Genomic DNA, 24713 nt, shown 5'->3' with positions numbered 1-24713 from the left:
AGGCACCGTGCTTAACTCTAGAAAAGTGAGACCCCCCAGGAGAGTTTGGCCCCTACAGACTCAGGGAGGGAGTGCCCTACTCTTCCACATCCCCTCTTCTGACATGTTCTGCCCCAAACCTTTTGCTGGATCTTCTAAGGACCTAGGGAAACTGGAGTTGAGAGTTAAGATTTGTGTATTTGCTTAGAGTAAACTTCAGCAACTCTAGAGAGAAGGTGGGATGTTACCAGGTCAGAAGGAGGAGGGGGAGAAAAAGAAACCATCAGACATTGACGTAAAACTAATTCACATCCACTGGTTTATTATTGATCACGGGGCATTTCACATCGACACTAAAATTCTTTATTGCAAGTTTTACAATAATCAAGTAAATTCAGTCCAAAAACACAATAACCACGATGGGGGTGGGGTGGGGTGTTCTACCTATAGACTGCCTCTCTGAACTGAAAGTTCATTTTTATTTTCTTTTGGCTCCTCAAACTGAACAGCTCTGAGAGGCTCTCCAGATGCATTTAGCTTTGTCTGCGGTCTTTCCCCTTATCCTCCCAGCTCCCCCCAACAATAATACAAAAGAACTTCATAGCTTTGTTCTCCTTAAAATGACTTCCCCCTCACTAACCTCCCCTGGTGCATTTTCAATGCAAAAGGCCTAAGGAAAGAGGGGGGAAGGAGGAGGAGGAGTACTGGCTTAAAAATCTCTTTCCTTTTTTCCTTTCCTCATTTCCCCTGAAATGCACCCAAACCAGACCATCACACCTTGCAATATATAATTTTTGCAGTTTTTTTCCCTTAAAAAATAAATAACCCCCCAAAATGGCCTTAAAAAAAAAAAAACAAACCAGCAGGTACCATGCTAAGACAACATCACATGCTTAAAAGGGTCCTTAACAGTGGAAAGGAGAGAAGGGCAGGGGGCTTGTTTATCTGTTTTGTCTGTTTGGAATTGACAAGGGGAAAGGTGGGAGGAAGAGAGAAAAGAACCAAAATATATATATATATTAAATTCTATAAATAAGAGTCAATTTGTGTGTGAGGGGAGGATGAGGGGCCTGGGATAGGGGCAGGGTGTGAGTTATGTTTTATAACCTGGTAATGTCCTCTGCCCGTTGCTGCTCCGGCGGCGTGGCGCTCTGGGAGTGGTCTTCAGAAGTGCCCGGGGTGGCTGCGGAGAGGGTGCTGGGCGCAGCGCCGGCCGGGGGCGCTGACCTGACTTTGGTGTTGGGGAGTCGGTGGTCCTTCTTCCATTTCATGCGACGGTTTTGGAACCAGATTTTGATCTGCCTCTCAGAGAGGCACAGCGAGTGGGCGATCTCGATCCTTCTCCTTCGGGTCAGGTAGCGATTGTAATGAAACTCTTTCTCTAATTCCAGGACTTGCTGCCGGGTGTAGGCTGTCCTCGAGCGCTTGGGTTCCCCTCCGTTATAATTGGGGTTCACTGAGGGGAGGGGGGGAAGCAAATAGTGGGGTTCAAAGGCAGCAGGCTCCCCGCCCCCCACCCTCACCCCATCCTCAGCTCAGTTGGAACAGGAGGAGAGGGTGATGGAAATAAAGTCATCAAGCTAAATGGGTTATAAAGAAGTTGAAGGGAGCTGGAGACTTTGTAGTGTAATAAGAGGGGAATCCTCATTGTAACGACACTGAATTATTTATGCGCCCTTAGAAAGCGAGCATAGTTTTCACACATACATAACAGATCGTAGCACATGGCTCGGACTGCCCAGAGTAGCTAAGCCATAAAATTTATGGGGGATGTAATTACCCATTCTCGCTCGTAAATCCAGTTCAATTGTGCTAACCCAGAGTCGCTCCTGGAGAGAGAGGGGGAAGGAGAGAAAGGAGGACGGGGCCGGCGGGGGCCGAGGAGGGTGGGGAGCGCTGGGGAAGAGGGGAGGGGGAGAGCAAAAAGCAAAGTTGCCTACCCGTGCTAACGTGGATTTTTTTCATCCATGGGTAGACTATGGGTTGCTTGCTGGCGGCGCTGGAGGGATGGTCAGGGGCTGGCTGGCTGCAGGCTGGCGGGGCTGGGGACGGGGAGGCGGAGGCGCCTGAGAGAGGCGCCGGCTCGCAGAGCGGCTGTGATTTCTCGGGGTGGTGGTGGCCCGCCTGGGCCGGCCCGTGGCCTCGCGAATTGCCCGGCCCCTGGAGACTGGTGCAGCTATACTGGCGCTCAGGGTAGCTAGGGCGCGGAGGCGGTGGTGGGTACAGCTCCTGGTGGTGATGCTGGAATCCCGATTCCCTGGTCCGGCCGTAATATTCCGGACTGTGTTCAGGGATGTAGCTATTTTGCGAATATTCTTCGCATGGAGGAAATTTCGGATCGATGTAGTTAGAGTCCATCAAATACGAGCTCATGATCATTAATTTCTGGAGTGGAAAATAATTTTTCTCGCTTTGTCGTTTTTCTGCTCCATAAAGCCCTCCTACTAGCTAGCGACCCTGTAAAGTTACTTTCACCATGTGACTCCGCCGGCCAATCACACGGAGCAACCCAGTCCCCGGATAAGGAACCGAATCGCTTTATTCAAAATGTATCCAATTTTTTTTGTGTGTAGTGGTGGTGGTGGTGCTGGGGGGTGGTGGTGGTGATGTGGGGTTAGCTGCCAGGGGCTGGGGTGCCCCCAGTACACACCCCTCCGACTGACAACGCTCCCCTGCAAAAGGAGATGGGAAGCCCCCAGCTCCTTTCCAAAGCCTGGGCATTGCGAGGCTGTTGGGAGGCTGTGATTCAGCCCCCTCCCAGAGTCTCCCTTTGAACCTCCGGTGTACCCCTCGGGCCTCGGCTCCCGAGCTTTTGCAGAGGTCCTCATTCATGGCGATTCTGCCTCAGTCTGTGTAGGTCATGGGGCAGCGCCCCTCTTTCGCAGGAAGAGGAAGTTGAATGAGGACTGGAGTGGAGGTTGGATGGGGAGGGGCCCAGGCTGAGCCCAGGAAGCTGGTGGGCCTGTGGTACCCCCCCCATCCAAGGAGACCAGAGTCCAACCCTCTTCTTCATACACACTCACCCAACCCTCTGGCCAGGGGGCCGGCGAGGCAGGGTCCCAGGTGGACCAGGCAGGTAGAGGCAGCGGGATGCAAATGATTCTGACGTCATTTCTGGAGGTCTGGGGGTTCAGCCCCCGCTGAAGAGAGACAGGAAGTGGTTGGCAAAAGCATAGTTCAGAAGCCTTGCCCTCCCCAAGTGCCCACTGACCCTCCCTGCCCAGCCCGGAGCAGAGGATCTCTTCCGCTGGCAGTTGTCTCTGCTCTCCATTCTGCCTGGCCCGCCGCTTTCTGACAACTACCTCCAAGGCCGGTTCCCAAGGACTTGGGGCAAGTAGGAGAGCACTCTGCCAGGGGCCAGTCCCCTGGGATGGTGCCCAGCCAAGGCCCTGGGAGCTCTTCCTTCTCCATCCCCACAGAGGGCAGACCTAGCTAGGAGGAAGGCCTGCGTGAGTAGAGCCTGCTTCCGGCCAGGGATTGTATCCATGTAACACATGTGTTTACATGTAAACACGAATCCCCAAGGGTCAGCTCCAGGCTGCCTTCCAAAAGCTGAGGGGTAAGCTCACGATGCCAGGGAGGCTGGGCGGGCCTTGGGGGTCTCCAGTCCATTCCTGCGCCCTCCCCTCTCTCTTGCCACCCACCCACAGGAATAGCCTTGATGGTGGGGTGGCAGGGCCATGGAGGAGGGAGGGGGCGAGAAGAACTGCTTTCTGACACTCCCCACCCCCACAGCTAGGGGTGGCCACGTCATGCCACCAATTCTAATTAACTGATCCCATAACTCAGAGTTGGTGGGGGTGGCAGAAGGGAGAGCCCAGGGAGGGAGCTGGGTCCCCTTGTTGCACTTGATAACAATTATAGTTTAAAATCATAGCTTGCCGGGGCTCGGCTATATTTTACTTGATAACAATAAAAGTGACACATAAAGTTAACTGTTTATGTTTTATTTATTAGACTAAATCTGCCAGCGGTGGTAGGAGCGCTTGCCTCGTCGCTACAGCTTTTATAGGGCTGTAAAACGTCATAAATCAGTCTCGCGGAATCGCCCGCACTCTTTGTGTCGGCGGCGGCGCAGGGCTGGCGGCCGCTGGCTGCCTGCTCCCTCCTTTCCACGAAAAGTCGTAATGTGATTTTTTTCCCCTCTGATTTTATTATTATGATCGCCGCTGTGATTAGTCAATCTACCTTTAATTCGCCGCCCTACGCTGCCTCCTCCCAGCCCAGCCTGGTTGACACTTGAATAAGTACCTTTTAAAACGGCATAACAACTATTTGAGGGTTTAATTAGAACATCTGCAATTAAGGGAATGAGGAGGGGAAAGGGAAAAAAATAAAACCGTTGCGAGAGGGAGGCTGAAGGCAGGAAATTCCCAACCTGTCTCTCACCACCTTTGGGATGCCAGAGAGGGTTCTCACTTCCAAATTAGGGCTCACCCTGAGGCTGGAGAGCTGGGCCACAGCAGATGCCCCAAAAGACGGATCCCCCTGCCTGGGCCCGTGGCCACCTTTCTTCCTGCCATGTTCAAGCCCCCCACCCTCACCCTAGGCTCACCAAGAGCCAGTGCTCGGGAGCCCCTGGAAACCTCTTGCCCAGAGGTCAGTGCCCACTCGCTGCCACTAGATGGGTGAGAGAACCGGAATTCCCTGGAGGCTGACCACCTCTTAGAGGCGATTCTCAAATTTCCAAAGTTGGTTGAGAAAGAACTGCCCACTCTTATCCGGGACCCTCTGCGTGTGAAGATTGGCTGGTTTGGTTGGAAGAGGAGCTTGAGACTGTGAGAAGGTGAAGGCTGCTGCTTAGTTGGTAGTGATTCGGGGTTTATTCCTGGTGCTGGGGGGTGGGTTAATTACAAGTTGTTAGAAGTGCCGAAGGGAAACCAATGCTGACTGCTGTCCTACATAAAAATTCTGAACCCAGCCCCAGCCCCCAACCTGGGGAGAGGCAGAGCTCCAAGAGCTCAGGTAGGGTGGGGGAAAGGTTGCTGAAGGAGAAAGCCTTCCAGCCCCTCCCCCATCCTCCCTTCTAGGCCTGCACCTGGATCAGGCTGCCCCACCCTATGCTGGCCAGGAATAGTCTCACCTCCACCTGGCTCCCCTCCTCCCAGCCCTCACCAGTCACCTTCTACCAGCCCTGCCCCCGCCTCAACTTGCTTTTCTTCCTTCTTTTCACCCTCTTGGGCTTGCTAGGAAGTCCTTTCCAAGGCATGGCCCATCTTACACCCCCACTCCCCAGGATTCTAAGCTCCTGCAGGTGGGTCGAGGGAAGGGGAGCACGAAACCCACTTTGGGCCAGTGTGTGTAGGTAGATCCAAGAGAGTGCAGATGCCTTCAACTGAATGTCAAGTCCATGTGCATTCATACTATTTATATTTATTGATGTATTAAGTGCCTCCTTATGCAGCCATAAATACATGGAGTTTTCTTTCCAGGTTTGCACAGCTAATTTGACATTCAGGTCCAGAAAGTGAAATCTGGGAGATTTCCCCAAATTTGTCCACATGCATCTACATCATTTACCAAAAAAACTCTCTTTGGGCTCCTATATCTCAGTAGTAAGAAAGTCGCCTATCACATGAAGAAAACAGCAAGCCAGAGTCCACTACACAGACACACACATACCAACATTTTCACCTGGATATTACTGCGAGCATAGAAATAAGATCCCTTCTGAGGGCTCCTGTACTTAGCATTAGCTTAATGGGTTGGGGGGGCACTAAAGCAGCTCTTGTCCGTGATGAATCCTTGTATCTCCTTTTGTGTTTTGCCCTCCTGCCTCATCAGCCCAGGGATCTCCAACCCCTGCTCTGCCCTCTACCTCTCTCAGCCCCAATTTTATTTTTTTAAATTTTTTCTGATCACCTTTTGCCAGCCTCCAAACAATCACTCTCTGAATGTTACCCGCACCCCCCCTCCATATTCTTTCTAAATCTCGATCTGGTTTCTCTTTCGGAAACATGTTTTAGTACAAAGCGCTTCCCTTCTGACACCGCTGAAGAAAAATATGTGTCCATTGTGTGCGAGGCCTTATTGTGCCCGCATTACCATACTGACCGTTGGATAACCCATATTCCTCCCCTCCCCAGTAACAAGCTGCCGGCTGAGGGACCTCAGCGACTCCACTGATTTTCTGCTGCATTAAAATCTCACCTCTCAGACTCCCTGGATTTTCCTAGGGAGAAAAATAGTGAGAGCCAACTCAGGATTTGGCGGGCAAAGAGAGGGAAAATGAGGTGTCATTCCTTTCCCCACTCTCAGAAGGACAGGATGTGACTGTGTGCGCGCGCGTGTGTATATGGTTTTTGTTGTTGTTTTAGAGATTAAACATTGCAACACGTCTCTTTCCTCTTCCTCAAATAAATTTGACTTTTAGATGGTATACCATCAAGTAATTCATTCCATTTTTTTTTCTCAAGCAACTTGCAAACCCCAAGATAAAGCAAGGCTCCCATTTTCCCCGCTGTGTGTGTATATGTATATATGTATGTGTTTTGTCCCCTTCTAATGCCAGCAGGCAGGGCTAATGTATGCAAAAGAATATGCAAATGCTTAATTGATTTTTTCTTAAATCTCTTGTCAGTAAAAGTAATGAATTGGTCTAAAATGATTTTAATAACCCAGACGTGTCACCAGAAAATACTCAACCTTTTTTTTTCTCCTGGAATCGCTTATAGTCTCAAAGAAAAAAGCAATCATGGAATGTTAATTTGCCCCCCTTTAAAATATTAAAGATGAATTTCTCCTGTTTGTTCGGAGACCATAGGCAGGGTCCTCTCGTGAATTTCCCCCTCCTTGCTTTGCCTTCCTTGGAATTCAATTTTCCTCAAATCTCATTTAAAGTGGCTTTTTAAAAAGTGGCCGCATTTTAATATTGGTTAGACAGAGTGACCTGCATTTCACCTCGGGTGTTTGACTTGTTCCAATAGGTCACTGCCATGGGGTTATTGATGGGGAAACTCCATTGAAATTTGTCTCTTCGCAAATGGCCTTTAGATCTTCCAGTGAGTTCAATAACTAGTTATAATGTGGAAGGGGAAAAATGAAGGCCCTGGGCTAACGAATTTGATGTTTCATTTTTATGCTGGAGAAATTGTTAGTTAGAGGTTGGGTTCCCCATCCTCTTCTTTGCTCATCCTGGCCTCACTGACCCCTGCTCCCTACTCTCATCCAAGGCTGCAGGATTATATCTTCTTTAAAACTGGGGTGGGGGTGTCCCTTTCTCCCCTTGATGAAAGCTTTAATTCTTATTTTTGTTGTTGTTATTGAAAAATTCTGACAGTGCTGTAGGAAGCTTGCGCTGCTGAGTATTTCTAACTTGAACTTTCCTGTTAGAGGGGGGTGAAAGGACTTTTACTTTTAAAGCACTCTAAATGTGGTTTTGAAAGATTTAGGAATTAGGCTGGCTTAGGGTAGCTTCCAGAGAGCTGACCTGGTGCTCCCAGAATTAAGAAGCCGATAGGGAGGTGGGATTCCTTTTGGGGTTGATGAGGGCATCTCAAGATACTCTAATCTGTTCTTGGCCTCCAAGCTTCCAGGGACTCATGGGTTGAGGCACCCTGGACCAAGGAAGGCAGAGACAAGGATAGAGGGAGAATTCCATGGAGCAGGCAAGAGAATCCTGGGTCTCCTCCAGAGTCAGAAACAGAATTCATTAGTGGGGACTTGGCCCGGTAACTGCTTGCTGAACTTCATAAGGGTGCCTGGCAAAAGCCCAGTGCCCCCAAATGATGAGTTTTCCTGGAGAGAGCAGAGGGGAAATGAATGGGGTGGGTGATGAAGATTTTATAAACTGTCCCCTTTTTTCCTGGAGTTCTTAAGGAGTGGGGGAGGAAAGGGCAGGGAAAGGGAGGAAAGGTCTTCATTTTATTCTCCCCAATTACAGCGGGTTGGAGAGCTAGTGACTTCTTCAGAGAAGCCTCTGTGAGAAAGGGCTGTGGAGAGCTCTTCTTTCAGGCTGACCCAGCCATACCCAATCATTACCATCATTAACCTCAATAATAACAAGAACACCATTCCTGCACAAACAGAGCTCCCTGTGTGCCTTCTTTCCTTCCTCCAGAAACTGTTCCCTTTCCTTCTTTGGGGTCCTTGGGACCCCTAAGGGATCCAGTTAGCTCAGGCCCAAGTTTCCCCTTGGTAAGCCTACCCACATCCCTTCCAAGCCTCCTTCCTTAGATAAGAGTCATTCCAAAGGCAAGCCTGGATTCCCAGGTTGGGGGAATCCAGACGAGGGGAACATGTAAGTGCCTGAAACTAGGGTACCACCTTCCTCTATCCCCTTAAACCCGGAGGCAATGTCTTGGTGCCACCTGCACTCTCAGACAAACTTGCCTGGACAGATCCGGGCACTCCTGGGATCTGGGGAGCCGTCTTTCACTGCGTGCCGCAACCCCATAAAAAATGAGGGAGCCCAGGAAAGGCCCATCGGTCGGTTTCAGGATCCGGCCTGGAGGAGGACACACAGCCTGCTCTCCCCAGACGAGCGGGAATCAATAGCGATCTGTGATCAACCTCCCCGCAGCCCCTCGCGCTCCGGGCCGTGGCGGGCGAGCCCCATCCCCGGGCCACTCACCCGCCTCGGCCCATACCTTGGCAGCCTCCTCGGAACCCGAGACCCCCAACCTCGGGCCTCGCCCTCTCCCCGTTTTAATTACGTGATTGATTTTCGCTTTGGCCGCGCCGGGACGCCTCTACCTTCAGACTGTTTAAATTTTTCGGCTCCCTTTCTGCATTTCCGAGTCCTCTTGAAAGGCCGACATTTAGAGACTGGCCCTCGGGCGGCTGGGTCGGGGCTGGGCTGCGGCCTCGCTCTACACTCCAACGAAATGGTCCTCCGGGGCTGGGCGGCGCGGCCGCTCTGCAGCCGGCCCAGCGCGCGGGGCTCCCACACTGCGCTCCTGCCCATCCGTTCTGCTGAATTATTTTGTGCTCCATTATTCTCTGATAGAAAAATATTCCGGGTTGGAGTGAGCACTCCACGCCTAGGCTCGGAGCCGGGCTGCTCGGCTTTTTTGTGTTGTCTCTTCACCGGCATGAAGTGTGTATGTCTGGGAAGGTCAGGATGGAGACCCGAGGAAGCGCGATGCCCAGGCTGCAGGCTCGGCGGGGAACTCCAGCCGCTACCCCCAAAGACCTGGCCCGGCTGGCGGCCCAGAAGCGCCGGAGAAGCGGATTCGGCTGCAACTTTCCGCCACTCGGCCCGCGTGGAACCGCAGGGCCGGCGACCCCCAGCCCGCAGTGGGCTGTTGGGTCTGATTTTCTCCCCACCCCCAGGCAGAGGCCCCAGCACTCCGGCAGCCCCAGCGGGCACCCCAGCGGCCTCTGGGAGGAGGCACCCGGGTCGGCAACACGCGGGTCATCCCTACACCGGAGGGACCGAAGGTGAGGCGAAGAAAGGGAAAAGGGGGAGGCATTTTCACGGACGGGAAGACCAGATTTGGGGTGGGGAGAGGACGGGGAAGACGCGAAAATTTAAAAAGGAGCCCCTTCTCCCACCGTGGCTGACTTTCCCTGTCTCTCCTCCGGACAAAAAAAGAAAAGAAACCCTCCTTTTTCCTCCCTAAACTGCTGGTCTCCTGCTTAATCTCTCATCTATTTACAAGTAATAAACACTTCTCTGATTATTCTCCCATGTCCTGTTCATTCTTTGATCTTTTCCAACGATGCAAACTATGAGTTACTATTTGCCCTATTTTATGATTGTATTTTTCCCTCCGGGAGAGGAGGGAGTTGGGAATGTCTTTCTCACTGGGGAAGAAGTTCAGGGTAACTTGAATTGATCACAACCTTCTCCCCTGTCCCCCACAACCTGCAACACCCCAATCCTTGCTCCCCCAGCCTCCCTTCCCCCGCAGCAACGTTGCCGGGTAAATAAGAGTCCGCCTGCCTGGCTATTAGGATTCTGGAGACGTTGGCATCTGTAGCAATCATTAGTCAAAGCCGCGGAAGCTGAAGGAGCCGAGGAGTTGGACAGAAAAAATCTTGGAAATGATATACAGGAGCCGCGGAGGCATCAATCCCTGGCCGATAAGAGCTCGGCTGCCGGGACTGAGGCAGCCGCTTAATTGGGCCCTGGGCACCAAGAACAATTGGGGAAGAGGCATTTATGGGTAGGGCAGAGACCTTGGCACCATTTGGGCACCCTCCAAAAATAGGGGGAGACTTAAACATCTTTCCCCAAATTTCAAAGACCCAGTTGTGTTGGGGAGACTCATGCTTCCCTCCCTCAACCTCTCCACCCTGGGACCCAAGAGGGGCATAGTCCTAGGACTCTTCCCTTTTCTCTCCCTTCTTAGCTGCTGTTCTGGGAGGTCCTGCAGGTTGGGGAGACTGGGCTGGGATTTCAAGTCACAAGGAAAGCCTAGAAAGAGCTGTGGTTCCTAGAGTAGGTTTTCAGGAGGCAGCTAACTCCTTTGGACTCTATTTGGTGGGAACCTTGAAGACAGCAAGAGAATCACTCTCTTTAATAAGCAAAACAGCCAGAAAGATATTTGTTCCCTATCCCCAATAAAGACACTCACCTGGTGTCTTTATTGACACAGAGATAGACAGAGATGAATTAAGTTTATATCCTTCTGGAGGGAGATCTATGCCCCTACATATAGATACATGTATTATGGAACCATCTCTAAACATACTTGCAAATATTTAAGTTTGCAGCAAAACTGCAAAGACTATAAAGATCTCCAAATATGTAGCTTCAATATGTAGCTATTTTATGAGTTGGGGCTTTTGCATAAATCTAGATAAATTTTTCAAAATAGAGATTGAGCAACACACTCGGAGTTTTTTTTCCAACCAAGGGGAAAGAAAAAGCTCACCAAATATTCATCCAGATATTTAGGGAGTGCTGTACCAATACATCCCAGCCTATACATCCAGCACTATAGAGAGATTGGTAATGTGCACACAGAAATCTGACAGAGGACTGTTATGTTCACTGTGGATCTATAAATCTAAAGATCTATAAATCTGCATTTAAATGTGGAGTAGAAAGAGATGGAAAACATACATCCTATTATACACGGAGCGATCTATAAATATATTTTCCCGTATACAGCTATGGAAGTGCTCAGCTCTCTTTAAAGGCAGTGTATCTGCATCGAGCCTTAGGAATGAGGGAGATTCTCTGATGCTTGAGGGTTTGGGATGCCCCAACCCAGACTTCTCTGGGAAATGAAGGAGCGTAAACTGGAGCCTGTGCAAGTAAGTGCTAAGAGGGCCCAGGAATTCATATAATCTATGGCCTCATTTCCAGCATATGGGGCATTTCTCTGGCTATGGATAGGAGCCCTGATGTCTGGGCCTGAAAGCATCCTAACTTGCAGCCTGAACTGAGACAGAGGTAGAAGCCTCTTTACTTCTTTTCCCTTTAGCTCCCTAGCCCAAAGCTGGCTGAGAAGCAGGGGTGTCTTTAGGAGGGAAAGGGTCATTAACATTACAAAATGGAGCCATTTAGGTAAAATGCCTTTTTTTTTTTTTTTTGCTACAGTTCAGTTAGTAAGGAGGCTGTGGGCTTTCACTTACACCCCAGCATGCATCTTAATTACATAAAACCCAGTCACTGACTGCAGAGAGTTTCCTCCATTCATATAATGCTAGACGAGGCCTCAGTCCCATCCCCTCTTCATGAGCTCTCTCTTACACACCCGAAGTCCCACCTTGTCAAGAAGGGTTTGGGGCTCAGGAAATGCATCACAGGGAGACGGCAGCCCCACAAGAGAGTAATGGCCCCAGGAGTCATGGTATCTACCACCAGGCTCAGAAGCTGATTACCTTCCATGTTACTTGTTTTTTAACTGAGGGGTTGGGGGAACCAAAATCTGCATGGGCAAAAGAAAATGAAAGATGGCATGATTTTTAAATCTGGAATTTTAAGGAGAACTATGGCCATACCACCCAGAACATGCTGAATTTACAGGGGTCAAATCACCAATGAGCCCTTTTCTTATTGGACGCAGAGGATTTGGGGGCCCCTGGACTTCCTTTGATTTTTCTGCTTTGGTTTACTGGGGAAAGGGAAGTAAGAAGGGCCCCAGGTGGGCTTGGGGAAGTGCAATCCAATCTAGTTGGCCAGTTTGGGGGAGAGTGATTTACAAAGCAAAAGCTCAAATGCTACTTCCTGAGAAGTCACCAGATCAAAACAACCTCCTCCAGGTTTTATGACCCACGACTACTCCCAACAGGAAAAGCACCCTCAATAAAGCCTCAGCCCACGCCCCCATCCTCCACCCAGAGGAGGGGGAGAGACACAATCCAAAATGAGGGACCTGACCCTTACTCTCTTCATTCACACACACACACACACACACACACATACACACACACACACTGGGTTTTCCAGCTAACTTTTTAAAGAAGCATTTTCTAGACAAGAATTTTCTCCATTATATGAGCAAAGAAGCAGCCCTGAGATATTTGGAGTTTGAGGCTGAAGAGTGGATTTGATCAGATAAGGATCTGGCCTCATGGTCCCACACTGCCTTCCAACCCCCCTACAACTCAACAGGCCAACAGGACACTAAAGATCACTGAGAGCCTGGCTGCCACCCTCTGTGGGGGCTGCTCCAGGGGTTTGGTTTTCCAGGGAAGCAGAAAGGAAGAAACTCAACAGTTGCTTGGGTCTTGAGGGCATGAGTGTGGAGGGGGAGGACAAATGGTCTTCAGGCTGGGCTGATGGGAAGAATGGGGCAGGACAGGGAAGTTAGTTTAAGGCTGGTTTACTGTGTCCCGCCTGGGCTTCTGACCTCTTTAATTCCATACTTGGCCATATACATATACTTTTGTGTGTTCAGGTGTGATGTTCTGGGCCGGGGGCTGAGAGAAATGGGAATCTTTCAAGGGCGGAACCTAGCCTCCTCTAGCTCTGTCAGAGCTGTGGCACATGCAGAACTAAAGAGATCCCAGGGAATTAAGCCCACACATTCCACCATCCCACCCCCCAATATGGGGCTGCACATCATGGCAGAGCTTTGTCTGTGTTTGAGTCAGCTGTAGAGAAGTGGCCTCCTTCCTGTACTTGCTCCCCAGCATACCCAGAGCCTTCTGGTCAACCTTTCATTGTAGCTTCTAAGGCCTGGTCATCAGAAGCCGAACAAGGTCCTAGACAGCCCAACTTCCCCAAGTCCCAAATTTCATCTCCCTCTCACTCCCATCCCCACACAGTGGATCTTCCTAGCAGTGGAAGAAGAAAATGGATCCCAGAGTTCTATAGGACTCAAGGACAAAGAGATCTCTATTACTTCAGCTCCTCAGTACAGACTCCTTGGGCTCCTGGGGCCCTATCAAAGCAGTGAAGGGAGGTATCAGAACAGGTACACCATTCAGGTTTACAAAGACCTAGTAAAAAGGATGAGATATTCCTGGCTCTCTAACAGCTAGCCTCTTCTTTAAATTGAATCTCAGAAAGCCAAAGAGCCCTAGCTTGGGGTCCTGAATCCAGATTCTCTCCCTTCTCCACAGCTAAGGGCTCCAGGGTCTACAATCCCATTGAGGAGGAGGCTCAGAATAGCGCTTGTCTCTTCAGGAAAAGAAAGCACAGAACTCAAGGCCTGGACAATGATGTTTCCGCTGAGAAACTCAACCCAAAGTAATTACACAAAGAGAGGGAGAGGCAAAGAGACAGATAAAGTTGACCTGGATATTAGGAGGGGCTGAGGCAATAAAAGCTCTCTTCCCAGTGCCTGCTTAGAAGGAGCCAGCCACGCCCTTCCCCCCTTCTTGCCTTACTTTCATGGAATCTGGAAACTCCAGCATGAGATATCCACACTAGAGGTGAGGGTTGGTCTTAGACAAGATTACCACACCATCTACCAGGGAAAAATAAGTTTGTGTGCCCTAATTCTAGTTCATGAAAGAAGTCAATAGAATGGTAGGATTGAAGGTAACTTGGGAAGTGAGGGCCCAGTGGTTTCTGAGAAGAGGTGCCCTCCCTCTGGCTTTTCATTCTAATCCTTCCCACCTGGCCTGTGGCATTGTCCCCAAATCAGCCCCACCTAGAAAGCAAACTACCAAGGGGATGCTGACAAAGCCCAGCTCAAACTGGGCTATCCCTTGACACCCCCAGAGGAGGGCTTGGAGGTCTGGGGGCACCACCCATCGGAACTCCTGCTGCTAGGTCAGCTCAAAGAGGGCAGGAGATCAGCAGGGAGAAGGGGAGGCTGCTGGTGCAGTGGGCAGGGGGCAGGGGTGGTGGTGGAACTCAATCAGAAAACTAACCCGGCAACAAAGCCCTGGAGACTGAGGGATGGGGGATGAAATGCCTGGGTCTGGACCTGAAAAGCAAGTCAGTTGGCACAGGGCCCAGTCCAAGTGTTCAGGAGACAAGCACTCCTGCCATACACGCACACTGTCTGCACCATCAGATGTTTTGCTTAGAAATAGTTTATCACCCATTGCTTATTGTGACCTGACCCATGTAAATATAAACACTAAAACCTCCATCTTCAGTGGCTGTGTCCTTTGATAGCCAGTGGCCAGCAGCGGCAGCAGCGGCATATCTTGTAAAAAGAATGGAAAGGAAGGGGACTTAAATCCATCAACTGTTTCATATGAGGGCAGTGAGGCAAGGGTTCTGGTTTCCTGTGCTGATTCCCTTTTCCAGACTTGAAGTTACTCAACAAACTAAAGGTACCAAACACTAACTGTCGAAAAGTCTCCGCTTTTGCTACCTTCCCCAGTCATGCCAGAGGCACTTTGATAAAGCTAGTGACTTCTGGAGCATTTCCAGGAAGAAAATTGAAAGAGATCGCTTTTAATCACTCCACCTGTGCTCAAAAGGATCGGAAGAGAAAAAAAAAAAAAAAAACACGAAAAGGTGTGCAAGGTAAGTGTCTAGGGAATAATCACAGAATTTGAATTCAGGCCTGGAGTTTGCATCCACACCCACTGTACAGCCTAATCGAAAGGGCATATCTATAAAGTGCAGGGAGTTGGGTAGGATCACACAGGAGAACACGGGAGTAATGCAGAGGGTGCCCACACAACTTCCACTCCCAGTACCATTGAGATTGACCTCGAAATACAACTTGTTAGAACTAGAGGACAAAAGCCGAGGACTCCTGAGAACTGGGTAAGGGACAGAGGGAAGGGGCTAGAATATTCTCAGCATCACTTATTCCCTTCACATCATAGAGAGGGAGGACCCAGAGGGTGGTGGGGAGGGAGGAGGAAGAAGAGAGCAGGGAAGGGTGAGACCCTTTTTGGCTGATTGGTTAGTGGAGGCCATGTGACCCTGCTTAGCACATTTCTGATTGGTTGCTTGACCTCTTCTAGGGTTAAAGACCTAGAAACAAAATTAAAAGCTTTCCAGGTTAGTTGGGGCACCTGATGGACTGCCCATCCCCCTACTCTAGAGAAACCTCAGATTCCAGTGTGGGGGAGGGGTTGGAGAACCAAAAATTTAAAGACCTGTTGTACTACTACTTCCGTTTGTATTAGTCCTACAAAACAAAAGAAGAAAAAGAAAAAGAAAAAAAAAAAACGCTCTGGCAAATTATTTGAGAGGAAGGAGGATCTATTAAGGGGTGATAATTACATGGAACTTTTGAGCCTAAGAAACAGGAAAAGAGGACGAGGAAGTTATAGAAACCCTCCAAGAGATGCTATGTAAGTCTATAAAACAGAAACACGCTCACCCCCCTACTTGGAGCTGACAGAACTAGGCCTGAGATCTCGCCAGGAGTGAGGAAGGTGGGGAGTCTTGCCTGGGTGTGGAACTTTGGCCCTGCTTAAATTCTTTATTGAAGACCATTAGATTTGCTCCCTGAGGTACTAGGGAGGCCAGAGGGAGGGGAAGAGTCAAGTTATAGACCAAGGGAAACTCCCATCTCCCTCCTGCTTGAATGGAAAGTTTCCAGAAACTCTCCAAATTGGACTAGTGGGGAGGAGGAGAAGGGAGGAAGGCCCATAAAGAACAGGAAAGTTAATTCTCCACTGGGCCACTGGAAAGAGTCCGTTGGGATCCTACCACTTTCCCGGAACATAAAGGCGTGGGAGGCTGGTGGGGCAGGTGGGTTGTGAGGGACTGAGAACCCAGAGGGGAGGCTTCTGGACTTCTCCACCAGGTTGCCTGTGCTCCTCACACAGGCGACAGTCCCCTGAAGGATGCAGCTCCAGCTCTGACGCCCAGTGCCCAGTGTCTTTGGGTCTCTGTCCCCTTTCACCCTTCCAGAATCTGCCTGGGCTCCCTGCCTCTGCTTGATTGCCTGCTTCTGCCTCAGTCTCTTGGGTGGCAGGGGCTCAGTAACAGTATCCTCTTCCAGTCATCCAACCGCACCTCTCCACACCGCAGGCACCCAGAGTTGCTAGCCCCCAAGGCAGCCAGTCCCTCCAGGAGGCTCACTCCCTCTCCCCATCCGCTCCCCTTCCCTTTCCCAGGACTTAGACTCTACACCCTCCGAAGGGCCACCTTTTGGCCCTGCTTCGGAATCCCTGGCCCCTTCAGAGAACCTGAGTTCCTAGGTTGTCAGGTAGGGCACACACTCGCATGTGTGGAGGACATGTGCCTCCATGTCTGACGACACCTCTAGGAAGGAACATTTCTAGAAACTTGAAGGGAGCCCAAGCCTGAGACTGGCCCCAGGGCGCAAACCCATATTGGGTCCTGAAGGCTCCATCCCCCAGAGGCCACTCTCTCCTCCGAGCTGAGGGACTTCCCTCGCCAGGCTTAATAAAGATGTTGCCTCCACTCCCACACCCATTTATACTACACTCACAGCAGGAGCCTCCTGGCCTCCCAGGCCTAGTTTTACCTCAGGCCAGTGCTGGGCACACCAGGAAAGATCTCAACAGCTAGAGGGAGAGAGAGGCATGAAACCATACTGGCCCCAGACCGGCTAAGACCCCCAGACTGTGGAGACTGGGACAGCTGTCCATTTAGGCCTGGTGGTGAAGAAAGAAAGAATGTTTGGGGACCCCCTGGGCTCCATCCTCTACCTTTAAAATGCTTCTGCCCTTTCAGGTCGCAGGCTCAGTGGTCTCACACTCTCCTTCCCTGCCCCCCCTCCCCAGCTGCCGGCCCTGCCTGGACTCTGGGCCACTGGCCAAGGCTGAACTGGCCCCTCCCCAGGACAAAGGCCCCCGAGGCCCTTTGCACTTGCGCCTAGAGTTTACACAGTCCTACAAACACCAAACATCTCTGTGTCTGCCGCTGTCTTTCTTCCCAATTGAGAAGGGAAAGGGGGTCAGGGAGACCCAGTGAAGCTCTAAAGAATCCAAGTCTCTCTTTACCCCAGTTAACTTGCATTTGGAGGAACTAAGGGGCTGGGAGTGGGGAGGGCTGGTCTGGGGAGACAAACTCCCCCATCTTTCTACCTCCCAGCGGCTTCTCCTCTTTCTCTCCCACCATGGCCTGGGGAGGCCTTCTTCCCCTTGCCTTAATGAGTGGGAACTGCCTCCTAGCTGGAGCAGGGTGGCGGCGTGGGGGGGGGGCATTAAGGAAATGGGAGAAAGGGTCAGAGAGAGAGAAAATTAACTTACAGCGTTTGCCTGGGATTCATTTGCGAAGATGTAACCTCTCTCACCATCATCCCCAGCGCCGTAATCCCCTCTAACTGCCAGGCCCTCTGTCCTAGCATTAAACCTCACCAGCAGCTGCGTGGCTGGACAGTTAAGATTATATATGATGTAAATATATTGTGGGTTTGTCAGCTCTCCCTACACCATAAAACTTGGTTTAATGACATCACGTGGTCCCCCAAGAGCCACTCACGGGCTTGCCTTCAGGCCATTCACATAAATAACCTCCAAAAGTTTCAAACTCCTAAATTCACATAGAAGCCATGAGTATTTCTCTAATACTCAGTTACACTAAAAAGCCCTTTTGCTGCTCCTTTGCCCCACCCCCACACCCCCCTTGCAGGGTGGGGAGGGGGGGAGGAGTGGATCCTTATTTATTTATTTACTTACTTATTTCCATAAGGACCTGTCGCCTTCAAGGTCGTGTTGATATTTTTCTTCCTATTTTTTTTTTCCTCCTCTATCCTCTAATTGTTCAGAGTGGGCCGTGTACCCCTCTTCCCACTCCCCCGGGAAGGTAAGTCATGTTTCTTCCCCTTATTTCTCGCTGCCAGAGGGGGTGGGTTCCAGGGTAGAGTGGAGAAGCAGGCTCCGTGGTCTCTCTGGCCAGACCTAGAAGCCCCTCCATTAACTCCCCAGGAGCAATGCCAAACCCTGGTACTTGAAGATTGTTCTAGGAGGCTGGCTGGTAGGGGAACCACCCCAGACTCCAACGCAGAGGCCTCTGCTCACGGTGAAAGCAGGGGTCTGGGCTGCACCCACTCCCAGTGCAGGGGAGTAGATCTGTGGCCTCTGTCTAGGTGATGGTCGCTGATGCCGCTGAAGCAGAAGCTGGGGCCTGAGCGCAGGCCTGCAGACTGTGACAGAGGGTGGAAAACTGGCTGGCACGGCTCTGTCTACCCAAGTCCTCCACCTCCTGCAGGGAAAGAGGCCCGAACCCTGCTGGGGGAAGGCATCTGTGCACCCTGCTCAGCGGGTCTGTCACACTGCCTCCACCCCTGGTTTCCCCCCTGGGGTGGTGCATCCCTCTCCCCGCCGCCAATGGGGAGGAAGCACAGAGCCTCTCCCCTGGCAGTCAGGGAAGCTGGGGTGGGTGCTGGTGGGTGCCACGGCCTCTTTCTTAGTTAACTGTTACCCACTGGAGACGCCAGTGCTTCTCCACGCTTCACTGCTCGCCCAATAGTTTTACTCAGCATGGAGAAAAAATTAAAATAACTCCCTGAAGAAAATCACACATTTTATTTGAGAGGAAGGGGGCTTGAGAGAGATGAGTTAGTGCTGGGCTGAGTTGACTGCTGTGAGCTAATGGAAGAGAGACATTACGGGTGCCCTAACCTGGTGAGTGCTTTGAGAAGACGAAGGGTGTAGCCAGGGGTGCAGTTCAAGAAACTTGTGTAAGACCTCCTGTGTGTTAGGCATGGAGTGAGGCAAGGCTCTTGGATCTTTCAAAAAAAAAAAAAAAGACTGGCAGCTTAGGCAGTAGGATGCAGAGGAGTCCGTCCTTATAATAAATCCAAGTAGCATCAGCATTAATAATCATAAATATTCCCCTTCCTCCTCCCCAGATCCTCTCTGCTCCCTCTCCCTCTTGGCTGCTAGAACAGCTTCGGAGCCCAGCTCCCGAACTGGCCCCTGCCCCCCAGTGTGGGGGGCCTAGGCTTGGCTCCAGGAAATTACCCCGTCGTGGGAGGCAGGAGAGGAAATGCAGTAAAGTTTTATGGACCCTTCCCACATTTGTTTCTCCGGTAAAGTACTTCTTTCCTTCATCCCATCCCAGGAGCCTGGGGCAGAACAGTTCTGGGCCTAGGCCAGCCTCAGGCACCACCGGAATTCTCCGCGTTTCCCCCTTCTCTTTAGCTCCCCCTCCCCCTCCAAACAAAATCTCTGAGGCTGAGATAAATGATGGTGGACCAACAGATGCGACTCAGGCACTGGTCTACGCAGCTCTTTTCCCAGCTAATTGTCTGCATAGTCCTAGGCTCTAGGAGGTAGGGAAGACAATCTGAACATTTCCGGCCAGGCAGGTACAAACTGCAGGTTGCCCCACTGCTCCCCCACCCTCACCCAAAGTTCACACACTTCCTCCTGCAGTGCCCCTCTACCAAACAGTACCAACTCTTTCTGAACATCGTTTGGGGGACCAAATAGGCCCCTAGACTGAGAGGTCAGCCCTTCCTCTATGTCTAGCGAGGTCCCTCAGGGACCACCTAGCCTTGAGAGAGCTCTTCGAAGGCCCAGGAGGGCCTGAGTTTGAGCACCTCGGAGCCATGGATCCCTGGTCCCTGCAGATTAGCTCTGGCATGCAATGTGTGCGGCTGCCAGTCTAGAGGCCTCAGATTCACCCAGTCAGGGTGGGAGTGGGTACGGATGCCTGAATGCTTGGGACAGCTACAGCACAGGAAAAGGCAGTAGAGATGGTCTGGGTGCCCTCCGCTTCCCCAAGAGGTTCTTCTTGGAGCCAGGGTTAGGAAAGGAGCTCAGTTTCACCTGCCTCTACTCAATGCTCCTAGACTCTCCTAAAATTCTTTTGAAGGAGCCGCTTGAAGGCTGTGGGCCTCCCCCAACACCCCGCAGCCCATTTAGACACTTTTCCCAATACATGCCCCCCAAACAGAGAGGAGCCACTGTATCTTTCGTCCTGTTCTCTCTTTGTCTTTATTTTGATATGACAAAATATAGTTTCAGGAAAGATGTGGAGTTAATAAATAGTTGGACAATAGCGATGGGCAGAAGGACACCGAAAGTCGTGGCAAGGACTACTGGGCAGCCAGGTGCCTCTAGGACCTTTGTGGGGTCTAGTAGCAGGGAACCCCGATAGTTGAGCTAGCTAGCGGTCTGAGGCTGGGGGCCTGAGAGGGCATGCAGAGAGCGCAGGCTGGACAGGTTTCCGGGTTTTGGGGTTGGGGGGCGCAGGTTTAGAGAGCATAGGGCAACCGAGGGGGCCCTAGGCAGACAGTCATCTCCCCCTTTCATATGCAGATCATTTAAAAAATGAGCATTCAGTTGAGTGGCTACAAAGAAGCACCCCGAGATGGTGCCGGGGTTTGCCAAGCACAACCATGCTCTCACCAAGCCGGCAGCCCGCCTGGCCCGCCTAAGCCGGAACAAAGGAGAGGGCGAGGCCGCAGGGTCTGGGCATGGGGCCTGCCGCGGCCGCAGCGCCCACCTGAACCCCGGCGGCCCACGCTGGGGCAGGAATTCTGAGAGGCGGCCCAAGCCAGGTTCGCTCAGCACCAGCTCCTGTGCCACAGCCGTCTGGGGGTCCCCTGCGGAACTTGCCCGGGACCTCGGTGCTGAGCAGAACTGAGGGGAGTCCGGTCGGCGCGGGCAGCCCCGCGGGAACCTGGGGTCGGTAGGGATGCGCAATGCCAAGGGAAAGAGCTTTTGTCTGAGGTGGGGAACCGGCGCTCCAGCCCCCGTTCTTGCCCCCAAGATATCTAGAGAGGAAAAACCGACAGGGAAAGGCGCGGGACCGAAGCGGGCTCGGGGTGCTCTCGGCGGGCCTCCCCGATGCCTCTAGAGAGCCTCTTTGCTTTTCATTTTGGAATCTTTCTTCCACTTCATCCTGCGGTTCTGGAACCAGATCTTGATCTGTCTCTCGTTGAGACACAAGTTGTTGGCGATCTCTATGCGCCTGCGGCGAGTGAGGTAGCGGTTAAAGTGGAATTCTTTTTCTAGTTCCAGAGTCTGGTAGCGCGTATAACTGGTTCGGGACCGCTTGCCATCCGTCTCTGGAATATAAACCCCCCCAAGCCAGGAAGGGGTGAATAGCGTGCAGCACCCCAGCGTCCCCATCCCAGCCCCAGGCCCCCACCCGCGGCCAGAGGGAGAAGACGCGAGTGGGGCCGGACAGGCCCGGCGGGCCGCAGGCGGGCCCGGCCCAGCCCAGCCTGGCCCCGGGAGAGGAGCCTCCGCCCAGGCAGGAAACTTTCCGCCGCAGCCTTCACTCAGCAGCCGGAGGGGCTGGGGGTGGGGGGAGAGGGAGACCCAGGCTCGGACCGAACAATAAGCACCCTCGAGATCCGAGCACCGGGGACCCCCCTCCCGCCCCTCCCGAGTAGCTGGAATCCTCCGGAGCCGCAAGCGGCGGCCGAGCCGGCTCCGCAGGGGAGGGAGGAGGGACCGCGGGGGGATCCCCGCTCTGGAGCCCCGCGCTCCTCACCCTTCAGATCCCTCTATTTTTTTAACTCCCTCCCTCTCCCCCAAAAATTGAATATTGCCTTTTATACACGTTTTGTTCCTATGATCCAATTATGTCGTCGTAAATTTGGGCGCACACAGCCTCTAAGCCTTTTAGTGGACAGTTTTACGAGCCATTGATGCCTGGATCGTAAAATTTATGGCCGCAGGTTTTTTTTCTTTATTTGCCCCGCATGGCCTATAAAACCCAGGCGGACCCGAGCGCGCAAAATGAAGTCCTAAAGTTTACCGTGGCTCATGTGCAGTTTGGTCATCCACGGGTAAATCTGTGGCGCGGCCGGTGGCTGGCTCAGTCCGGCAGGCTGCCCTGTCTGCGCCTGCTCCTCTTTGATCTCCCCACTGCTCTTAGCTCGCTCCTCCAGCGCTGGGCGAGCCGCCTTCTGACTGTACATCCCGGGGTTCAGAGGAGCCGCTTCATCTCTGCCCAGAGCGTGTCCCGGAGCGGCTGCGGCGCTGCAGGCGGGGCGGTCGGGGTGAGCCCGGGGGTTGGCAGCCATGTCTACCCCGTGGAGAGAGTTGGAAGGCGCAGGCGGTGGGAAAGTGATGCTTAAGTCCAATCCGCCGTAGCAGTACCTGGATGCCTGCACCTCTGAGGCCGATCCATAGTTCCCACAAGTTTGCATGTTATAGGCAGGGATATTGGGGCTCTGCTTATAGAATGAATTGGCTACGTAGGAGCTCATGGCGGGGAGGGCCCAAAAAAAATTTCTGCACCCTTTTTGATTAAGGGTGATTTGTGACTCTTTGAAGTTGAGGGGTTTTTTGTTCTCCAAAGTGCACAATTTATAGGTGGAGATATCTCTTTCTTTATCCTATGCGCTCTTCCCAAATAAGGGAGCCTTAAATAGAGTCACGTGACTCGAGCGGCCACTCATAAATTTGGCTTGATGACCTCCGGGAGGTTAGTGATGGAAGCCGGCGAAACGCATCTTGATATGTTGGCAAAGCCCAACCAAGGGGGAGAGGGAGTGAGAGAAAAAGAGAGAAGGGGGAGAAAAAAAATGGTTCTTGGAATTGGGGGGTAGCCGGGACAACAAGCCCACAGCGACACCTGGTGCCTACTTGGAGAAATTGCATCCTGGCTCGCTGGCTGGCCTTCAGGCCTCTCAGGATTTTCTACCCTGTAGAGAAGCTGGGTGTTGCTGCAATAAACTCCTGAAATGGCCTTTTAAATTGTATTTAATTTTAACGGGAGATACGGCTTCACCAGCATGCGCAGAGCGTTTTTTGATAACGGATAGCCCCATCCTCCACAACCCCAGGGAGTTTCAATATTCAAAAATGGCTGAGAAGGGGATTGAGGTAGGAGAGCCCCAACCCAGACTGGAGGAGTCTTATCACAGGTTCTCTAAATCAAGGGTCCAGGTCCCTTTCCTTTGAGGCCCCGGAGCCCTGATACTGCTGAAGAGGTGCCTGTCAGACTGAAAAAGTGAACCCAGCCTCTGGAGAGGTAGACAGGATGCCCATGAGGAGTGGTCCTGGGTGGACAGAGCTAGATAGAGGGCTCCTGGGACTAAGATTGCTGGGGACTTTGGGGTGAGCCTGGAGGTAAGGAGCCAGGGCAAGATAGGTAGATCTCCTCATCACACCAGGGACTCCAGAGTGACATCAAGGCAATTTTCAATTGTGTGGGTGGGTGGGTGAGTGGCTAGCTGCTAGGTAAAGAATCAGACATAATGAACTGGAGGACTGCTCTGCATCCCTGTGTATGACCCTCGTGTGGTACCCATGCCAAGTATTTTGGATGGAAATACATATGTTCATTGAGGGCATGGAGAAGCAAAATTCAAGCTTCCACAAATATTATATGAGCAGGGCAGAGGAAAAAGCCTGTTTTGTGCCCTTTAGGGAAAAGGCCTCTGAACCAGGCTTTCCAGGGACTTGGGTTCAGAAGGTCCAAGGGAGAGCAATTTCTGAGCTATCTGGAGGTCTCCCAAAGGACCTGGCTGGGGGCAGGGGGGTGGGGGTGGGGGTGGGCAGGGCAGGCGCCTAGGCTACCTTCACAGCCTGAGACCAGGGCCTCGGCAGCCATTCGGCCCCTTTCCGACCCCCTCCCCTAGCCCCAAGCCTTATTCTTTCATGTCTGTCTCTCCCCAGGAAATCTCCGCCCCTGCCACGAGAAGCCCCCCTTCGGCCCCCCCGCTGGTGGAGGCGCTGGAGGGGGCGCTGGCGGGGATCTGGAAGGTCTGGAAAACTCTGGCGGATTTTTTTCCCTCCGGGAGACCCCCTCAATACCTCACCCCCTACATCCACTCAGGTTTCTCTGGCTGGGCTTAGGAAAGACGGCCTGAGCTGGGGAAGGGCTAGGGTCTGGCTGCGCTCCTCGCTGGCCTAGTTTGAGGGGAGAAGAAACAGTAAGGAAAAGACGGGCTGGAGAAGTAAGGGAGAAGGAATTTGGTCCCGGCCACGTCAGGAGTCCCAGAGCAGGCGAGAGCTCAGTTTCCAGGCTTTCTTTTCCGAGATGTCCTTGAATCGCTCAGGCCCTGCAGAAGGGCTCAGATCCCGGCGGTCTTCTTTTTCCCCTCGGCTCTCCGCCTCCGCCTCGTTTCGCAAGAATCCTGGCGCGGGCCGGGGGCTGCCCTGCTGGCTCCGGCGCCTCCCTCCCTACTCCCGGGAGTGGGCGGGGGCGACCTGGGGCCTGGATGATGCGGCCTTTCTGGCCTTTGGGGGTCCGGGGTTCAGAAGCCGAGGACCCCAAACTACCAAAGACAGGAAGAAAGGCCTGTGTGGGGCCGGAGACCAATGCGGCCAACCCGGGGTCCCACTCTACCCCCAACCAAACCCATGCGGCCTTTTTTTTTTTTTGCGGTTTGAGTGCGTTGCTCTGGGTGGGGAGCCCAGAGAGGCCTCCCAGCCCCCAGTGCGACCCCCGGGAGAACCACAAGGCCGGGATCGGCGCCGGGCCTGGCCAGGCGCGTGCAGGGGGCCGGGGGCTCGCAGGCGGCGGGCAGACGCGGGAGCGCTCAGAGCCTGCTCCAACTTTCAGCCTGAGGCCGGCGGGCGAGCGAAGTAACAGA

General features: G+C 52.4%; 2 protein-coding genes across 5 annotated transcripts; both read right to left on the bottom strand.

Annotated features, from left to right (window-relative positions):
- Positions 1–275: 275 nt before the first annotated feature.
- On the bottom strand, positions 276–18456 carry HOXC4 (homeobox C4). Of its 4 annotated transcripts, none has more exons than XM_040234360.1 (4): positions 17458–18456; positions 3003–3119; positions 1920–2364; positions 276–1435 (listed from the first exon to the last, which is right to left on the bottom strand). In XM_040234360.1, the coding sequence occupies exons 3-4, from the start codon at positions 2356–2358 to the stop codon at positions 1080–1082; spliced, it is 795 nt and encodes a 264-aa protein (XP_040090294.1). In that variant the 5' UTR covers positions 2359–2364; positions 3003–3119; positions 17458–18456; the 3' UTR covers positions 276–1079. The 4 variants fall into 4 exon arrangements, with proteins under 4 accessions (XP_040090294.1, XP_040090292.1, XP_040090293.1 ...); XM_040234358.1 differs by lacking the exon at positions 17458–18456 and adding an exon at positions 3282–8262; XM_040234359.1 differs by lacking the exon at positions 17458–18456 and having other exon boundaries at positions 3003–3267.
- A 1667-nt stretch (positions 18457–20123) lies between these two features.
- Positions 20124–24712, bottom strand: HOXC5 (homeobox C5). The gene is made up of 2 exons (XM_040234371.1): positions 21926–24712; positions 20124–21227 (listed from the first exon to the last, which is right to left on the bottom strand). The coding sequence occupies exons 1-2, from the start codon at positions 22377–22379 to the stop codon at positions 21013–21015; spliced, it is 669 nt and encodes a 222-aa protein (XP_040090305.1). The 5' UTR covers positions 22380–24712; the 3' UTR covers positions 20124–21012.
- Between the last annotated feature and the right edge of the window lies 1 nt (position 24713).

The sequence above is a fragment of the Oryx dammah genome, unplaced genomic scaffold (assembly GCF_014754425.2).
Source record: "Oryx dammah isolate SB20612 unplaced genomic scaffold, SCBI_Odam_1.1 HiC_scaffold_29, whole genome shotgun sequence".
NCBI lineage: Eukaryota > Metazoa > Chordata > Mammalia > Artiodactyla > Bovidae > Oryx > Oryx dammah.
Note: the sequence above shows the minus strand (reverse complement) of the source record. Positions and strands in the feature narration are given on the sequence as shown.